Genomic DNA, 13,066 nt, shown 5'->3' with positions numbered 1-13,066 from the left:
GTAATTATGTTTCGTCTGAGCGAGAGGCCGCGTCCGCATAATACTCGCGCCTGCATCGTTGGAATACGAAATCAGCGCCCTAAAATAATAAGCCTTTCGCGGAACAAAAGCGCAATTTGCTTTGGAGCCGCTCCAAATTCAAACAACGTGGAGCTCTCTCTGATTAAATTGTTGTGTCAAAGCAGAGGCGCAGCGAACGAACGGCGACGTCGATTTAGCGAGAAAAACCGAAAAGCTTGCTAATTAGCTCCACGTGCCTCTCGCCAGAATAAAAATACACCAGATAAATGAGACGTTCGATCGAAACGGAAACCTGACTCCTGAAACATCACGAATGAGGAGGAGAAAAGACAGCGCAGACACACTGTAAACATCGGAACTAAAATATTTATGTGCATCTTATACATGTTCTAATGGTTCCAAATCCAGAGTCTACTTTTGTCCGTCTGTCAATTTTTATAATTAATAAAAATTATTAAAAACGCCATTCCATATTTTGGCAGTTCTAACCTAATTTTCGCGCAAAACTAAAATAGATCACGGTCTTGGTTTCAAATTAAAAAAGCGATTTTTGTGACCTTGACCTGAAATCTACAACTTTTTAGGTCAACAGAAATGTTGTTTGAAATGATGAGTGTCGAGATGAGTTACTCAAAAACGCTTTGAATACCTGCAAATACGAGAAATTTTTGCGCTTTTTCGAGTAAGTTACGGCACACAAAAAATCATAAAAATCGCTAGGCTCGTAAAAGATAATTTTTTAATATTTTGGCACATTTAAAAATTGAATGATTGATTAATTTCTTAAAAATTGTTCCCTATAAATTTGTCTGCGCAGCCGCTGTTTCTAAAGATGTTATCGTAAAACACTTTCGGTGTAATAATTGCTAGCTGAGCTCGAAACGAGCCGATATGCAAATTAATTACAAGCTGGTCGAGCAATAAAAATGAAATATCGGCCCAGCATGAGAGCAGAGAGCAAAACTGGCTCTGCTGCTGCGTAAATAGCTCTGTTCGCGCGTTGAAAACACGAATGTTCATTTTATATTTTAATCTGTCTCTCTTTCACAATTTATAGCACACACCGACCGAGCTGTGCTACAACACTGCTAATTATTCTGTTTGTGTCCGTTTCACTGAACCACTTTGAATTGTTTCAAAACTATAATATAGAGCAATGCATATATAAAAAGGAGAAACCCTATTTTTTGCCGTACACACAGCAGTTTTGAACTGCTTTAATCTGATTCTTTCGATAAGGAAGAAGTTTTTCTACGAAGCTCGTTTTTCCCTCCTCGTGCTCGACAACCGAGAAACGTGTGCTCTTCAATTACGTCGAGAGCTGCGAGAAGCCGAGAGCCGCACTTGAACACCCACGGATCGCAATTACACAACTATCGGAATTCCTACAAACGCCGACACAACGAACTCGAGCAATTTCTTTTCCATCTACCTGATTGAGCCTTATTGAAAACGAATTCACTCTTCACCCGAGGGAGGAAAAGTTTCATTTCAATTGGCATTGAGAGCAATATGCAGTTAAATTGCTTGCGGATGGTGAAACTGATTTTAGAGGTTGGCTATACAACTCGCTTGACTCCTGTGAGACGCGTGTTGCATACTTTAGATACGGATTTAGCATATTATGAAAGAGGAAATTTATACAAAAAACTTGGTGCCATTAAACGAAGTATTCCATATGGTTTAAATTCATCTAGTAAGAATATTGTTTTTTTATTTTAGAAATAAATTGGCCTCTTGAATATCCTCACAGGAAATCCCAATTGAGACATTTTATGATTTTTTAAGTCGTAGTTTAGCTGTTAAGAAAAATAGAACCATTGATGTGAAGGCATTTGTGAAAAGTTTAAATATTATTTTTGTGAAATTAAAATTTGTAAATGAAAACAACCTGAATTTTTAAAGAGAATTTGTCACGCCCCTAATCTTGGGTTCTATAGTAAATAAGGTGCGCCAATTTTGCAATGCGCAAAAATGCACCACTATTTTTTAGCGCAAAAAAAACACAAGTTTTGGGTTTTTATGCGTTTTTTTTCAAATTTAGCCCCAAAAAGATCATATTTCACGCCAAAGAGTCTGAAATTTTGGAAAACTGCGATGATTGTTAAAATATTTCGTCTTTTGGTGTAACCAGTGGCTTTTATATTGATTTTTTACAAATCACTATTTTTGGTCGAGCTTTTGCGAACCCTGATAATAATCAGAATTGCAAAATTGCTTACTGAAACAATTGTATTGATCTAACCTGATCTGTTTAAAGTGGATTAAACTGGTTAAGCGGGCTCAAACTAGATTTAACCTTATTTTATATCCAACCAAAGCCCACCTCGAGCATGTTTTTATTTTTTCTTTTATTTAATTTATTTTTTAAATATTTTAGGAAACTTAACATTTTATAAACACTTTTTATGGTCCAAATTATTTTCAAAAGCAAACCCCAGCAGCTCAGATCAACTCTAATTTAAATTAAGAGCGCAGTTAACATGCAAAAGAAAAATTGACAAATGATTGAGAGTAATTTTTTTTAGAGTTTGATAACGTTTTGAGCCAAGAAAAAATCCCAATTGTAATTTACTTTTATTAAAAAAAAAATGAAATTCACTCCTATAAGTTCGTCAGAATTCCAAATAATTTGTTATTTATTGCGGATCAGTAAGACAATTATTGACCCTATTCTTCCCTACATTCAAAAGAAAATAACAAAAATCATTTAGAAAAAGGAAAAATCAGTCTGTTAATTGATTTAGTATTCTGGGATTTTTTAGCAGACTTTTTATTTCAAAATGCACTGGAGTTCATATACATAGATTCTGTTTCAAATTGTTCCACAGGCGGTAGCACAAATTTATATTCAAAGTAAATTTATTGCGGAACAGCCCCAAACAGCCCCACATTCAAATCAACAGCAAAATAACAAAAATATAAATAATGAATTGAATAATGGCCACCTGTGTGTTTCAATAAAAAAGAACACTTCCGTAAAAAAATCCATACTTTTTTGCCCAAATTTAGTAACTGCAGTTCCTAGCTCAAGTAGGAATTTGATCATTCCGAATTTGCATCGCTCTAAAAAAATCGGCGTGCGGTCGTGTGGCGCATGCATTTTTTTCATTGCGTTATCGCAACTTGCGGCTGGTGGCGGTGGCGGCGGCGGCGGAAGCAGGAGGCGGTGCAGCGGCGCCTCCGCCACCTGCAGAGCCGTCTGCGAGGTAGGCGGTGGCGGCGGCGCGTGCGCCCTCGGCGCCGATCAATACGCGGGGCCTTGAGATTTGGGTCAGTCGGGAGGCCACTCGGAAAGTCAGGTCCGACCATGATCGACCCCAGCTCGTCCGAGGAGGAAAGCGACGACGAAAAGCGGCACCAGGACAAGGAGCCGCAGCACCAGCGCCAGCACCACCAGGACCTGCGCCACCAGCCGCAGGCAGAGCGGCCCTCCGCCTCCAATGCCAGGTGAGACGCGAGCCGCCCCCGGCCTCCCCCGGCCGCCGCCGCCGCAACCACCGCCGCCGCCGCCGGGACGCCGTGTCCCTCGTCGTGTCCGACCGCAGCGGCTGCCGCCGGAAACGCCGCTGGCCCCCGGTTATCTCGATAACTTTGTAATCAGGAAATGCGTCAGTGTCGGCCTCGTGCTGTGTGAAAGTCGCTTTGCAAAGATTGAAAGAATGAAAAATTGAGTTTTCCGTGGCACGTGAATTGTTTCGCGAAATTCTGGGCTCCCTGCCTTGATGAGGGTCACTTATTCTGCTTATATTTTCGGCTTATCTTTGGTGCATTTTCAATAGGGGAGAAGCGACAACAAGATCGCAAAAATACTGATTCAGAAGTAACATTGCTCGTGAATTTTTTGAACTAAATTATATTATAAATAAAATCTGGATAAAAATTGGTTTTAAATAAATATTACACTTTTTATATGGTACAAAACTGTAATTTTTCTATGTTCGAACAAAACTTATTAACTATTTCAATATAATTTTGCAATTATTTTCCTTATATAGAAATTTGAGTTTCCAAATTATTCAGACTTGGTTGGTTCATCTAAAATAGATGTTTCTGACCATAAATATTTCACAAGAGAAGTGGTGAACATTTATCCAACAAAATTTATAAAATTCCGAACAAATAGAAACAAAGAAATTCAAAACAGTCCCCTAAAACATTTTAAAGCTATTAAAATTCGTAAAAAATGCGCCACTATAGCTGTTACTAAAATTTGTAATGAAGCTTGACTGTTTGTACTAAAAAGACAGATAGGAAAAGCGGCTAAAAAATAATCTAAATTTCAACAACAGTAAAGGAACCGCATCTTCATAAGCCCAAAAAGGCACTTTTTCGAGGAATTTAGGCCTATTTAAATTGTTAGACATAATTTTAAATATTTAAATGGCCCCCAATTGTACAATTCGTGCTCATTGGATGGTTCACATGACGGTTGGAAATTTCCTTCCCGCTTTTCTCACAATCTGTTCGTGGTTTTAGATAGGTTTTTTTCCTGCTCTCTGACACATTTTATGTACGATAACTACCATGAAAAGGTTTTTTCCGTGAGAATTATTCTTGGAATTTGAACTTACCATAAAATCTATTTGATATTATTTTCCGTGTGAATAGCTTGCAAGAAATTCAATTTAAATTGACGCTGATCGTTTTATAAAGGCCGTTAATCGAAATGACTTCCACAATATGCGGTCACATATTATATTCATTCAATTTCTTTATAATTCTTGCACTTACTATGCGAGCAGTTGATAAATATGTGGAAAGAAATAGTACTCAAAGCTGTAAATAACAATAATTAAATAAAATCTCAAGCAGTAAGTTGAATTCCAAATTAAGAGCCTCCTAATCATTGTGAAGCTAAAATAATTTATCCGTTTTTTTCAACTGTGCATTGGTCAAGCTAGATTTCTTCTAGACCATTTAAATGAAATTAAACTAACTTCACACAAAGTTCCCTCTAAATTTGGCAAGATTATGAATACATAGCTTTTTAAAATTAATCACGAAATTTAAGGCTAGGAATGTGAACACGAGATGGTTTGATTTCAAACATCATAGCTTTCTACTTTGAGCACCAAACTATCCCACTGGAAAATATTTCCTTCTTATAATTAAATTAAAATTTTAGATAAAACATTTAAGACACATTATTACTTTATTTTTGACATTTTACGTGTCGACAAATTTACATAATAAAAATCTTTCAGAATTTCATATTTAGTATTTGTAAAATTATCATTGTGTACTCAGAAAATCGATTATTTTTAAGAACGAACGAGCTACATGACACAATGCACCGATTAATTTATAATTAAATAGTAGCTCGTCATTTTACTCCAAAGTTAAATATATCATATATATTCTTGCTAATCACAATTCCCTTCAGATCAGTCGTAATGAAATGCCAAGGAGATAAAACGGTGACGCGGCGTCTCGCGAGTGATTTAGACGTTACATCGGAAAATCGGTGTTTGCCGCGTTCGAGTCACGATCTCTGAAAGCAGCCTGTAGAGGTTTCCTGTAATCTGATACATTTTTACGACTGTTCGCTTCTTGGGAACGGGCAAATCACAAAAAAAAAGGAACAAGACTTTCGACTCGTGGGACAAATAAATGAAGGAGCTGCTGATAAAGAGCTGAACGACGCAGAAAACTTTTGGAATCTAGCGATTTGGCGAATGTGTTGTTGTCGAAAACTCGCTTTTCTCTTCGATTCAGTGACTAATTACGAGCGAAGAAGGAACGAACTTTATGGAATGAAAAGACTGGCGTTTTCATTGAATCACTTTTCATAAAGTAATAAAAATAGACTTACTGCTTCTACTGATAAAAGTTGAAGGAAAGGAAAGTGTGTATGATTCACTGCTATAACGAAAGCAAGAGGAAAGTTTTATACAGTAATTCCAAATGCTGATCAGCTGCTTCGAATGCGGGCGCTGATAAAAAAATATATATATATATATATACTTTGTCGAGTTGTACAGATTATTGCCCGCGCGTGTATTCCACTCCTGACAGTTTGTGCGCTGTTTAAATTGTGACTATTGGTGCGTTATTCCCTTTTGAAACACCACCTGTGTGTTTGTGCTCTGTGATCGTCGATTTTATCCACTTCAAAGCTTCCAAATAATGTCGATTCTCATCATCAGTCGTATCTGTAAGAGGCTAATTATTGCTTTTGGCTCGCACAATTTTTAATTCCGTTTTACGAGAGCAATTCCGATTTTTTTTTCATCACGATTATTACTGGAAAAAATGAAACAAACAGCTTTTTTGTAACTATTTAAAATTTTCTCCTAAATTTTCCCTCAGAATGAAAGATTTGAAGGCCATAATTTCATTTTAAATAGATTAAAAATGGTGTCAATACATTTGAAGCCGTGGAAATTAAAAATCTTGTCTGAAAACTACTGAAAGCTGAAAATTACACATTTCAAGTGGCGAGAATACTGTGAATAAAACGAACTGAAATAAAATGCGTTACATTTTTAAAGAAAATGTCATTTTAAAATAACAGGATTTATTTCAAAACGTCACTGCGAACCCAAAAATCTTGCAAAATGTTGGTAATTGGGAGAAAAAAACTAAAATGCCTCTATTTAGTTTGATTTTTAATCGGTATTTCAATTTCCAATTGTGGGAAAGTAAAATTCTTGAAATACATTTTGTACACCAGAAATAAAAACTGCTAAATTTCAAATAATTTTCAAAAACCTGGATGATATTTTGCAAAACACTGTTTTTTACTCTGACAATTTCTCTAATATGAAATATAATTTAGGTATTCATTGTTCTATTCAAAACTGTGCATTTTTCCGTCACAATAAAGACAAAAACTCTGGAAGACAATGATAAATTTGTACATCCCTCTCTTTCGCAAGGTTTTTTGTGCCGTTTTTTCTGCTCTCTGCCCATTCCCACGAGTTCATGGATTAGTAATTAATGCCTGGGCTATAATCTATCGAGCGGTCGGCATTATTTTTCCCTGCGACCGCGTGCAATTATTCTGCATGAACTGTCACGACCGATAATTAACGCGGTCCTCTGCTGCCGTCGCCAGCATCGGCTTTTTAATATTCACCGGGCTTTGTTCTCGGCGGCAGAGCCCATGGCTTTTCGCTCCGCACGTCTGCCCTATAAATAAATACAATATGTTTATTGTGCTTTGGTATTATATTCAATTCGTTGCCTTCCAAGCCTCTCGCCTTTGCGATACATTCCTCCGGCCCGGCGTGTCGCAAGTTTTTTTTGCGGTGGAAAAGGAGATCGATTTTTACGACCCTTTACTTTCTGCTCCAGTTTTCTGCGAAAAGCTGCAATCCAGCAAAAGAAAAACTGGTAAATTGATTTTTAAATCAAGTTCTGGCTTTCTAGAATTCAATCAATAAGTAAGTCATTTTCGAAAGAGGCCCTAAAATTTCAACGCAGCAGTTTTATGACGGTGTAAAACGTCATACCGAAGTTGCTGGGTGGTTCTCTCTCATAACATGAAATGCAAGAGTTGCGATTTTACGCACTTGTAGCGCTTGATAATTTACAAAAGCCCATTAAAGAGAAATAATTTTCGTTGCTTAACGAGCTCCTCATTTTATTGCCATTAAAATGTGTTCACTCTTTGATCAAACTGAAATAAATATCCTACTGACGCATGGAAATTTCCAAAAGTTCCCAAATTTCCCAGCTGAGTTAGAGCAATCAAAGCAGAGCGACGATAAAACTAATCGAGTTTATTTCCGCTTTGACACCTGTGCGTCGCGCGAGCAGTATATATGCAATTGGAAGCAAGTGCTGATTTTTCGGGTCACATCGAGCCGCATACACAGTACACGCGACAGCGTCTGTTTTGTATTGATCGCTGGGCCGGCACATGCAGTTGAGTAGTGAGGTTGGCAGGCCTCGGAATATCGACCGGCGAAAACGAGAGTGAGTGCCCCTCAAAATAAAACATAAATGCAATTAGCGCACTTTTCCCATTGTCGGCCGGCTCAATCTGCGCCCACCCCCGATTTATCTGCGCTCTGCGTCGCGCCCAAACTTCAAGATTAAAAGCGCAACGTATATAGAATGTGTTTGTCATTATCACTCGCGAGGCTTGGCAAGCGCCTATAATGACAGTTTTACGTGCTAAGAAAATGTTAAAGTTCTTTTATTATTTCCTGATACGCTTTGACATGATGTTAGATTGAAAATAGAGATCTCATACTAAAGATAATTTATAAAATTATGTTTTGCCTGAAAATTGTCTGTCACCCCCTGATTTTCATTCCCAAATTTTAAATAAAGATATCGTAGGGAAAAATCCAACTTAAACACGGAAACAAATATGTATCAGAAGTAAAAAATGTACGGGATTTTATTTAAAAAGGTGAAATAATAAAATAAAATATCGCTGAAACTGTATGTAGAACGAATATAAGTTCAATCTCAATTTTAAACTAGAGAGTGCATGAAATATAAAGAGGATTTGAACTGCAAAACCTTAAATCCGCGTTGCTAATGGATAAACTAATCCCTATAATAATTTACTTAGGTATAGCATAGTGTAAATTGTTTAGAAAAGTGCCTGCAAAGTTAGCAAGCTTTTCAAACGGTCAGGACTGTCTCCCTACTTGAAATCTTTTTTTTATATCATAGCTTACAGTTTCCCCCAAAAATTATTGTACACCGTTGGACAGATCTCAACGAGAGGAATCAACTACTGACAAATATGGTCATGGGGTGTAAAATTTGGAGCAATAATTGGCAAAATATGACATTTCGTTACGCGTACGGACAAAAAATATTCTTGAATTATGCGTCAGCGAACAAAAGATACACCTGCCGTTTTCGTGATTTTGCAGGAGGAGGTTTTATTTGTCTGCTGCTCTAACCAAGCAAACACACCGTTTTGACGACTCCAAATTTTTAATTTAAGACTAATTGCCGCATATTTTGGAAATGAAAATTGTCTTGAAAATGTGATAGAAGCGGGGAAATTACCCTTTATTTGCCAGTTTTAAATTTAAAAAGAGAATCCAATTTGCAATTTTAAAATTTAATATCTAAAGCGAAGTCTGTAAATGTTAAATATTTAATAGCAAACAGCTTACTATACGTATGAATGACACATAAATTATTATTTTTTGGTTAGATAAAATTTGTAAGCTTTGCCGTTATTTAAATAATTGATTATGGCGGAAGAGCAGGTTGCTGTTTTAACAAAAGTCACATAAATTTATCGGGCCATTATAAACGTAAATATTCTTTGTCTCTAGCGAATCCCATGAAAAATATTTTAAAACACCGCGTTTTTTAAACATTTATTTGCTGGGATTATCTCTAAAACCAAAAAATACTATGCGACAAAATTTTCGGAACGGAAGAATCTTATTGGGCCTTCAATTTAAGGAATATAGCCAAATTTAAATGACTTTAGCCTTGACTTTTATTGCCAACTTAATTAGCTTTGAAATGGCTTAAAGTTTGTTTCATTTGCACTTCTAGAAAAAATTAGAAAACAATTTTTTGTAGGACCCGCGAAGACACTTTATGTTAAGTCTGGTAAACACAGTTGAAATATTTTCATTTTTTGTAGCCAGATGTCACTAGGAGTATACAAATGAACGTTTGCATATTCTGACTTTCCTAAACGTTTCAATGGTGCAAAAAAGGTTATGCGTCAAAAGCGCCGCGCTTTGTACCATTTGCCCGATTTACTTTTTGACAGATGTATCTTTTGCCCGCTGACGCCAAAATGAGCGCATGACAATTGTTTTTTTTTTGTCCTATTTATGTCTGTTTGTTCTCTTGCATGTGAATAAGAAAATACAGCAAGAGGAACAGGCATACATTACTAGCAAAATATCGCAAAAAAATTAATTACAATATAATCTCTCGCGCCGTATTGAGCCGCAAATAATCACTGATCACTAAAAATATACCACAGCTGCTTTTTGCACAGGGGGGTAAACTCGGCCGCAGTGCAATTCTTAAGGTTAGGTGGCAGGTCTTTCCACGGTTTCACCAACCTGATGGAAAATGCTCTTTGGCCTAACACGCTTTGCACAGCCGTGGGTGCTGACTATTGGCGTCGTTTCGCAGCTGCCGACCTTCGATGATGCGAGCGCGCGCGTCATATGCCCATCACCCATCACGCATCTTTCGATTATTGCACGTCGTAGAGCAATCCGTAAACAGTCTTGTTGATCAACTTTGACCAAAAATTCTTAATTATTCACTTGTTGCCCTGAATCAATCCCAATTTATGCTATTGAATACATAAATCCTCTGGGTTAGCGGCAATAAACGGCACCAAAACTTCATCTAAAACTAATAATTTTTCCATTTTTCATTTCAGCAGGAATGCTTCGCCTGCCGTGTCCACTTCTCACCATCACCACCACCATCAAGACACGCTCAATGTCAGCACCGGGAGCGCCAGGGGGTCGTCGCAGCCCCGGCCCACCAGCCCGAGCCCCTCCATGGTCAGCGAAAAGACTGAGCAGGAACTTCAGGTGAGCCATCTCGAACCAATCAATACGTATTTTTTAACGAAGGAAATTGTAATGATTTTAAATGGCGTAAAAATTAAATTTCCAAGTCCTGTCAATTGCTTTTAAAAAGCTAATGAAAATGATTATCCTGCTCTATGTTGAATATTTTGGAGACAAAAAATAAAAAATCACACCATTGATGATTTATATTTTTTTAAAGCGAAAAATGGGCTCAATTTCTCATTGTATGGAGAATCATAATTTCCTGTATTCTAAATCCATTTATATTTTTTGCCAATTGTATGGAGCAAAAATAAAAGGTCATGTTCGCTCCATAAATCACGGAGGCGACGATTTACGCGATAAACACGTCAGGGGCACAAAGAGAGGAAGCAAAACTTTTCTCTGCCTTTATGCTCGACATACAAAACATTTTTTGGCAGCAGTAGCACCTGCAATTGCGTCTCGTCTCTGCGATCCATAATACGTTCTAGAATATCGGTCAGAAAAGTTTGAGGTCGTTCCAGCGGGAGAATATTGAAACGTCGCCATTATTTATTGCGCTTCGACCTACACGCGCGCTGCTGCTGACCGTGCACCTTCAAATGAATAATTCTCGCGGCTCTCTCTCTCTGTGCACAAAATAGGCGCAGAAAGGGAATGTCTGATGAGGAAATGTGCTCTCGTATCTGTGCTTCGTTAGCTTCTAAATGTGGAAAGCACCTCGGAAAGGGCTATTTGCACCACAGCTCCAAATGCCTTTGCCGCACTTGTACGTGTTTTTGCATTCAGCTGCAACGTCACGAAAAACTTCTACCACTTCGCAAAGTATCTACTTAATTGGTATAATTGCATACAATTTTTTATCACGGGATGCGTTAGTTTCTCTCCAAGACGTGCAGTAACAACAAAACGTTACCTTAATTAATATTTAAAGTATTATAATTCGTACATTACTTTTACAGCAACGACTAATTTTTGTTAAATAATTTACTCCAATACTTCAATGCGTCATTTTAAATAATGACGTCACAATGTTCAATTTTTCATCGACTAAATGTGGTAATAAATTGCAAAAATTGTGGAATATACCAACTATACAATATGAAATTATGGAAAACAGAAACATGAAATCAAGGCTTTCTTTTCTAAAATAATTTAATTCACTTGGCCAAGCTACCGCACACAATGTGTCATGATTTTGATCCCTCTCACCATAATATGTTATTTATACCAAGGAAACCTTTAGCGAAGCATAACACTCTGAAGGTGAACAAAACTCTCTCTTTAAATTGACAGCATTCAAAGTTGTAAACCTATTTATCAGCAGATTTTTAAATAATGTTATAACCGAATTCAAAAGATATTTTGAAGATTGTACAGAAACTTCTCACACAGGTGAACAAGCAAGGAATGGTTGACTCTAAATTGAATTAGTTCAAAAATCGAAATAAATTGATTACTATAAATTTTATCATCTCATTTTAATTTCCTTTGAACTTTATTTATTTTTTATATTTAAGCACAAAAATGGGTAAATAATGCTGAAATTCAAATTCTACCCACAAAAGTATTTAATTGAAAAATGACTCTTCCGGTAATAGGGAGGAAATAAATTTATAGAGTCGAATTTTGCCATTATAGCACAGCCAGTATTGGAAATTGTACAAAGAGGCAAGTTGTAAAAGATCAATTTTTATTTCAATCCCTGCACAATTTTTATTTGCATTATTGGAAATTTCAAAATTTCAACTAGAAAATTTATATTTTCTCTTGGGCATCTCAACATAAGTTAAAATTTTTCGACGTTTTGACTCCGAATCAGAAAATTAAAAATCAAAACCATAATTTCATATTTCAATTGGAGCTTATAAAGGCCAAGAATTAAGAACAAGAAGTAGCATTGTTGGCTGTAGCAATATCGAGTCTTGTTTGTGGAATTTAGCAATAGTTTATCGATGAAATGTGCAATAATGAAATCTGGATAAATTACAGATTCGCTGATTTTTTGGAAAATTAATAGTTTCATCATTTACTTTTTCGATTAATTTCAATCGCGATATATCTAAGGAAAGTAAAGAATAGGAATTGACATTCCCGCTGATTATATTGTTGGAATCATTTTCTGAACATCCTGAACGAGGAATTGTTGATTTGGAGAATGAACACGCCGACTTGAAATTACGCAGAAAATCCGGCTCAAACTCAGCCCACGTTGACGCAATTCACGAACCCTCCCATCGAAGGTTCGCTAATTACCGCCGGTGACCAAAGGATTAATACTCCAAATCAACAATTTCTCGTTACAATCCTATTGTTTGGTATAATTCATGCAAATCCAACAAGCAACCCTACAATCAGGATGTCAGAGTTTGCTACTTTTGTTGAATCCTAATCTCTAATTCAACGGTGCGTGAATTATTTGGGTAATTTATCTTCTTGTGAGATAAATCCTGAATTTCAATGGGCAGACAAAGCGCGAATACTTTGGATCTGATTTTCTCACAACTTTTAGCGGCAACCTACGAACATTTTTAGAGCCAAAATTCATTTTTCTTTATACCTTATAATTT

The 13,066-nt window shown here is 36.7% G+C and overlaps 1 protein-coding gene across 10 annotated transcripts in view; it reads left to right on the top strand.

The window, feature by feature from the left end:
- The first annotated feature begins 3,259 nt into the window (after positions 1 to 3,259).
- The window catches only part of Cadps (calcium-dependent secretion activator 1), a 36,857-nt gene continuing 27,050 nt past the window's right edge, over positions 3,260 to 13,066 (top strand). For 7 of the 10 annotated variants that reach the window (XM_065480956.1, XM_065480955.1, XM_065480951.1 and 4 more), the window contains exons 1-2: positions 3,261 to 3,471; positions 10,358 to 10,514. In XM_065480956.1, the coding sequence (XP_065337028.1) occupies positions 3,332 to 3,471; positions 10,358 to 10,514 (297 nt within the window). In that variant the 5' untranslated portion in view covers positions 3,261 to 3,331. Of the gene's footprint in view, positions 3,472 to 10,357; positions 10,515 to 13,066 lie in introns of all 10 variants that reach the window. The other 3 variants (XM_065480953.1, XM_065480950.1, XM_065480947.1) reach the window with 2 other exon arrangements.

Source organism: Cloeon dipterum, chromosome 2 (assembly GCF_949628265.1).
Source record: "Cloeon dipterum chromosome 2, ieCloDipt1.1, whole genome shotgun sequence".
NCBI lineage: Eukaryota > Metazoa > Arthropoda > Insecta > Ephemeroptera > Baetidae > Cloeon > Cloeon dipterum.
This window is presented reverse-complemented; position numbering and strand designations above follow the sequence as displayed.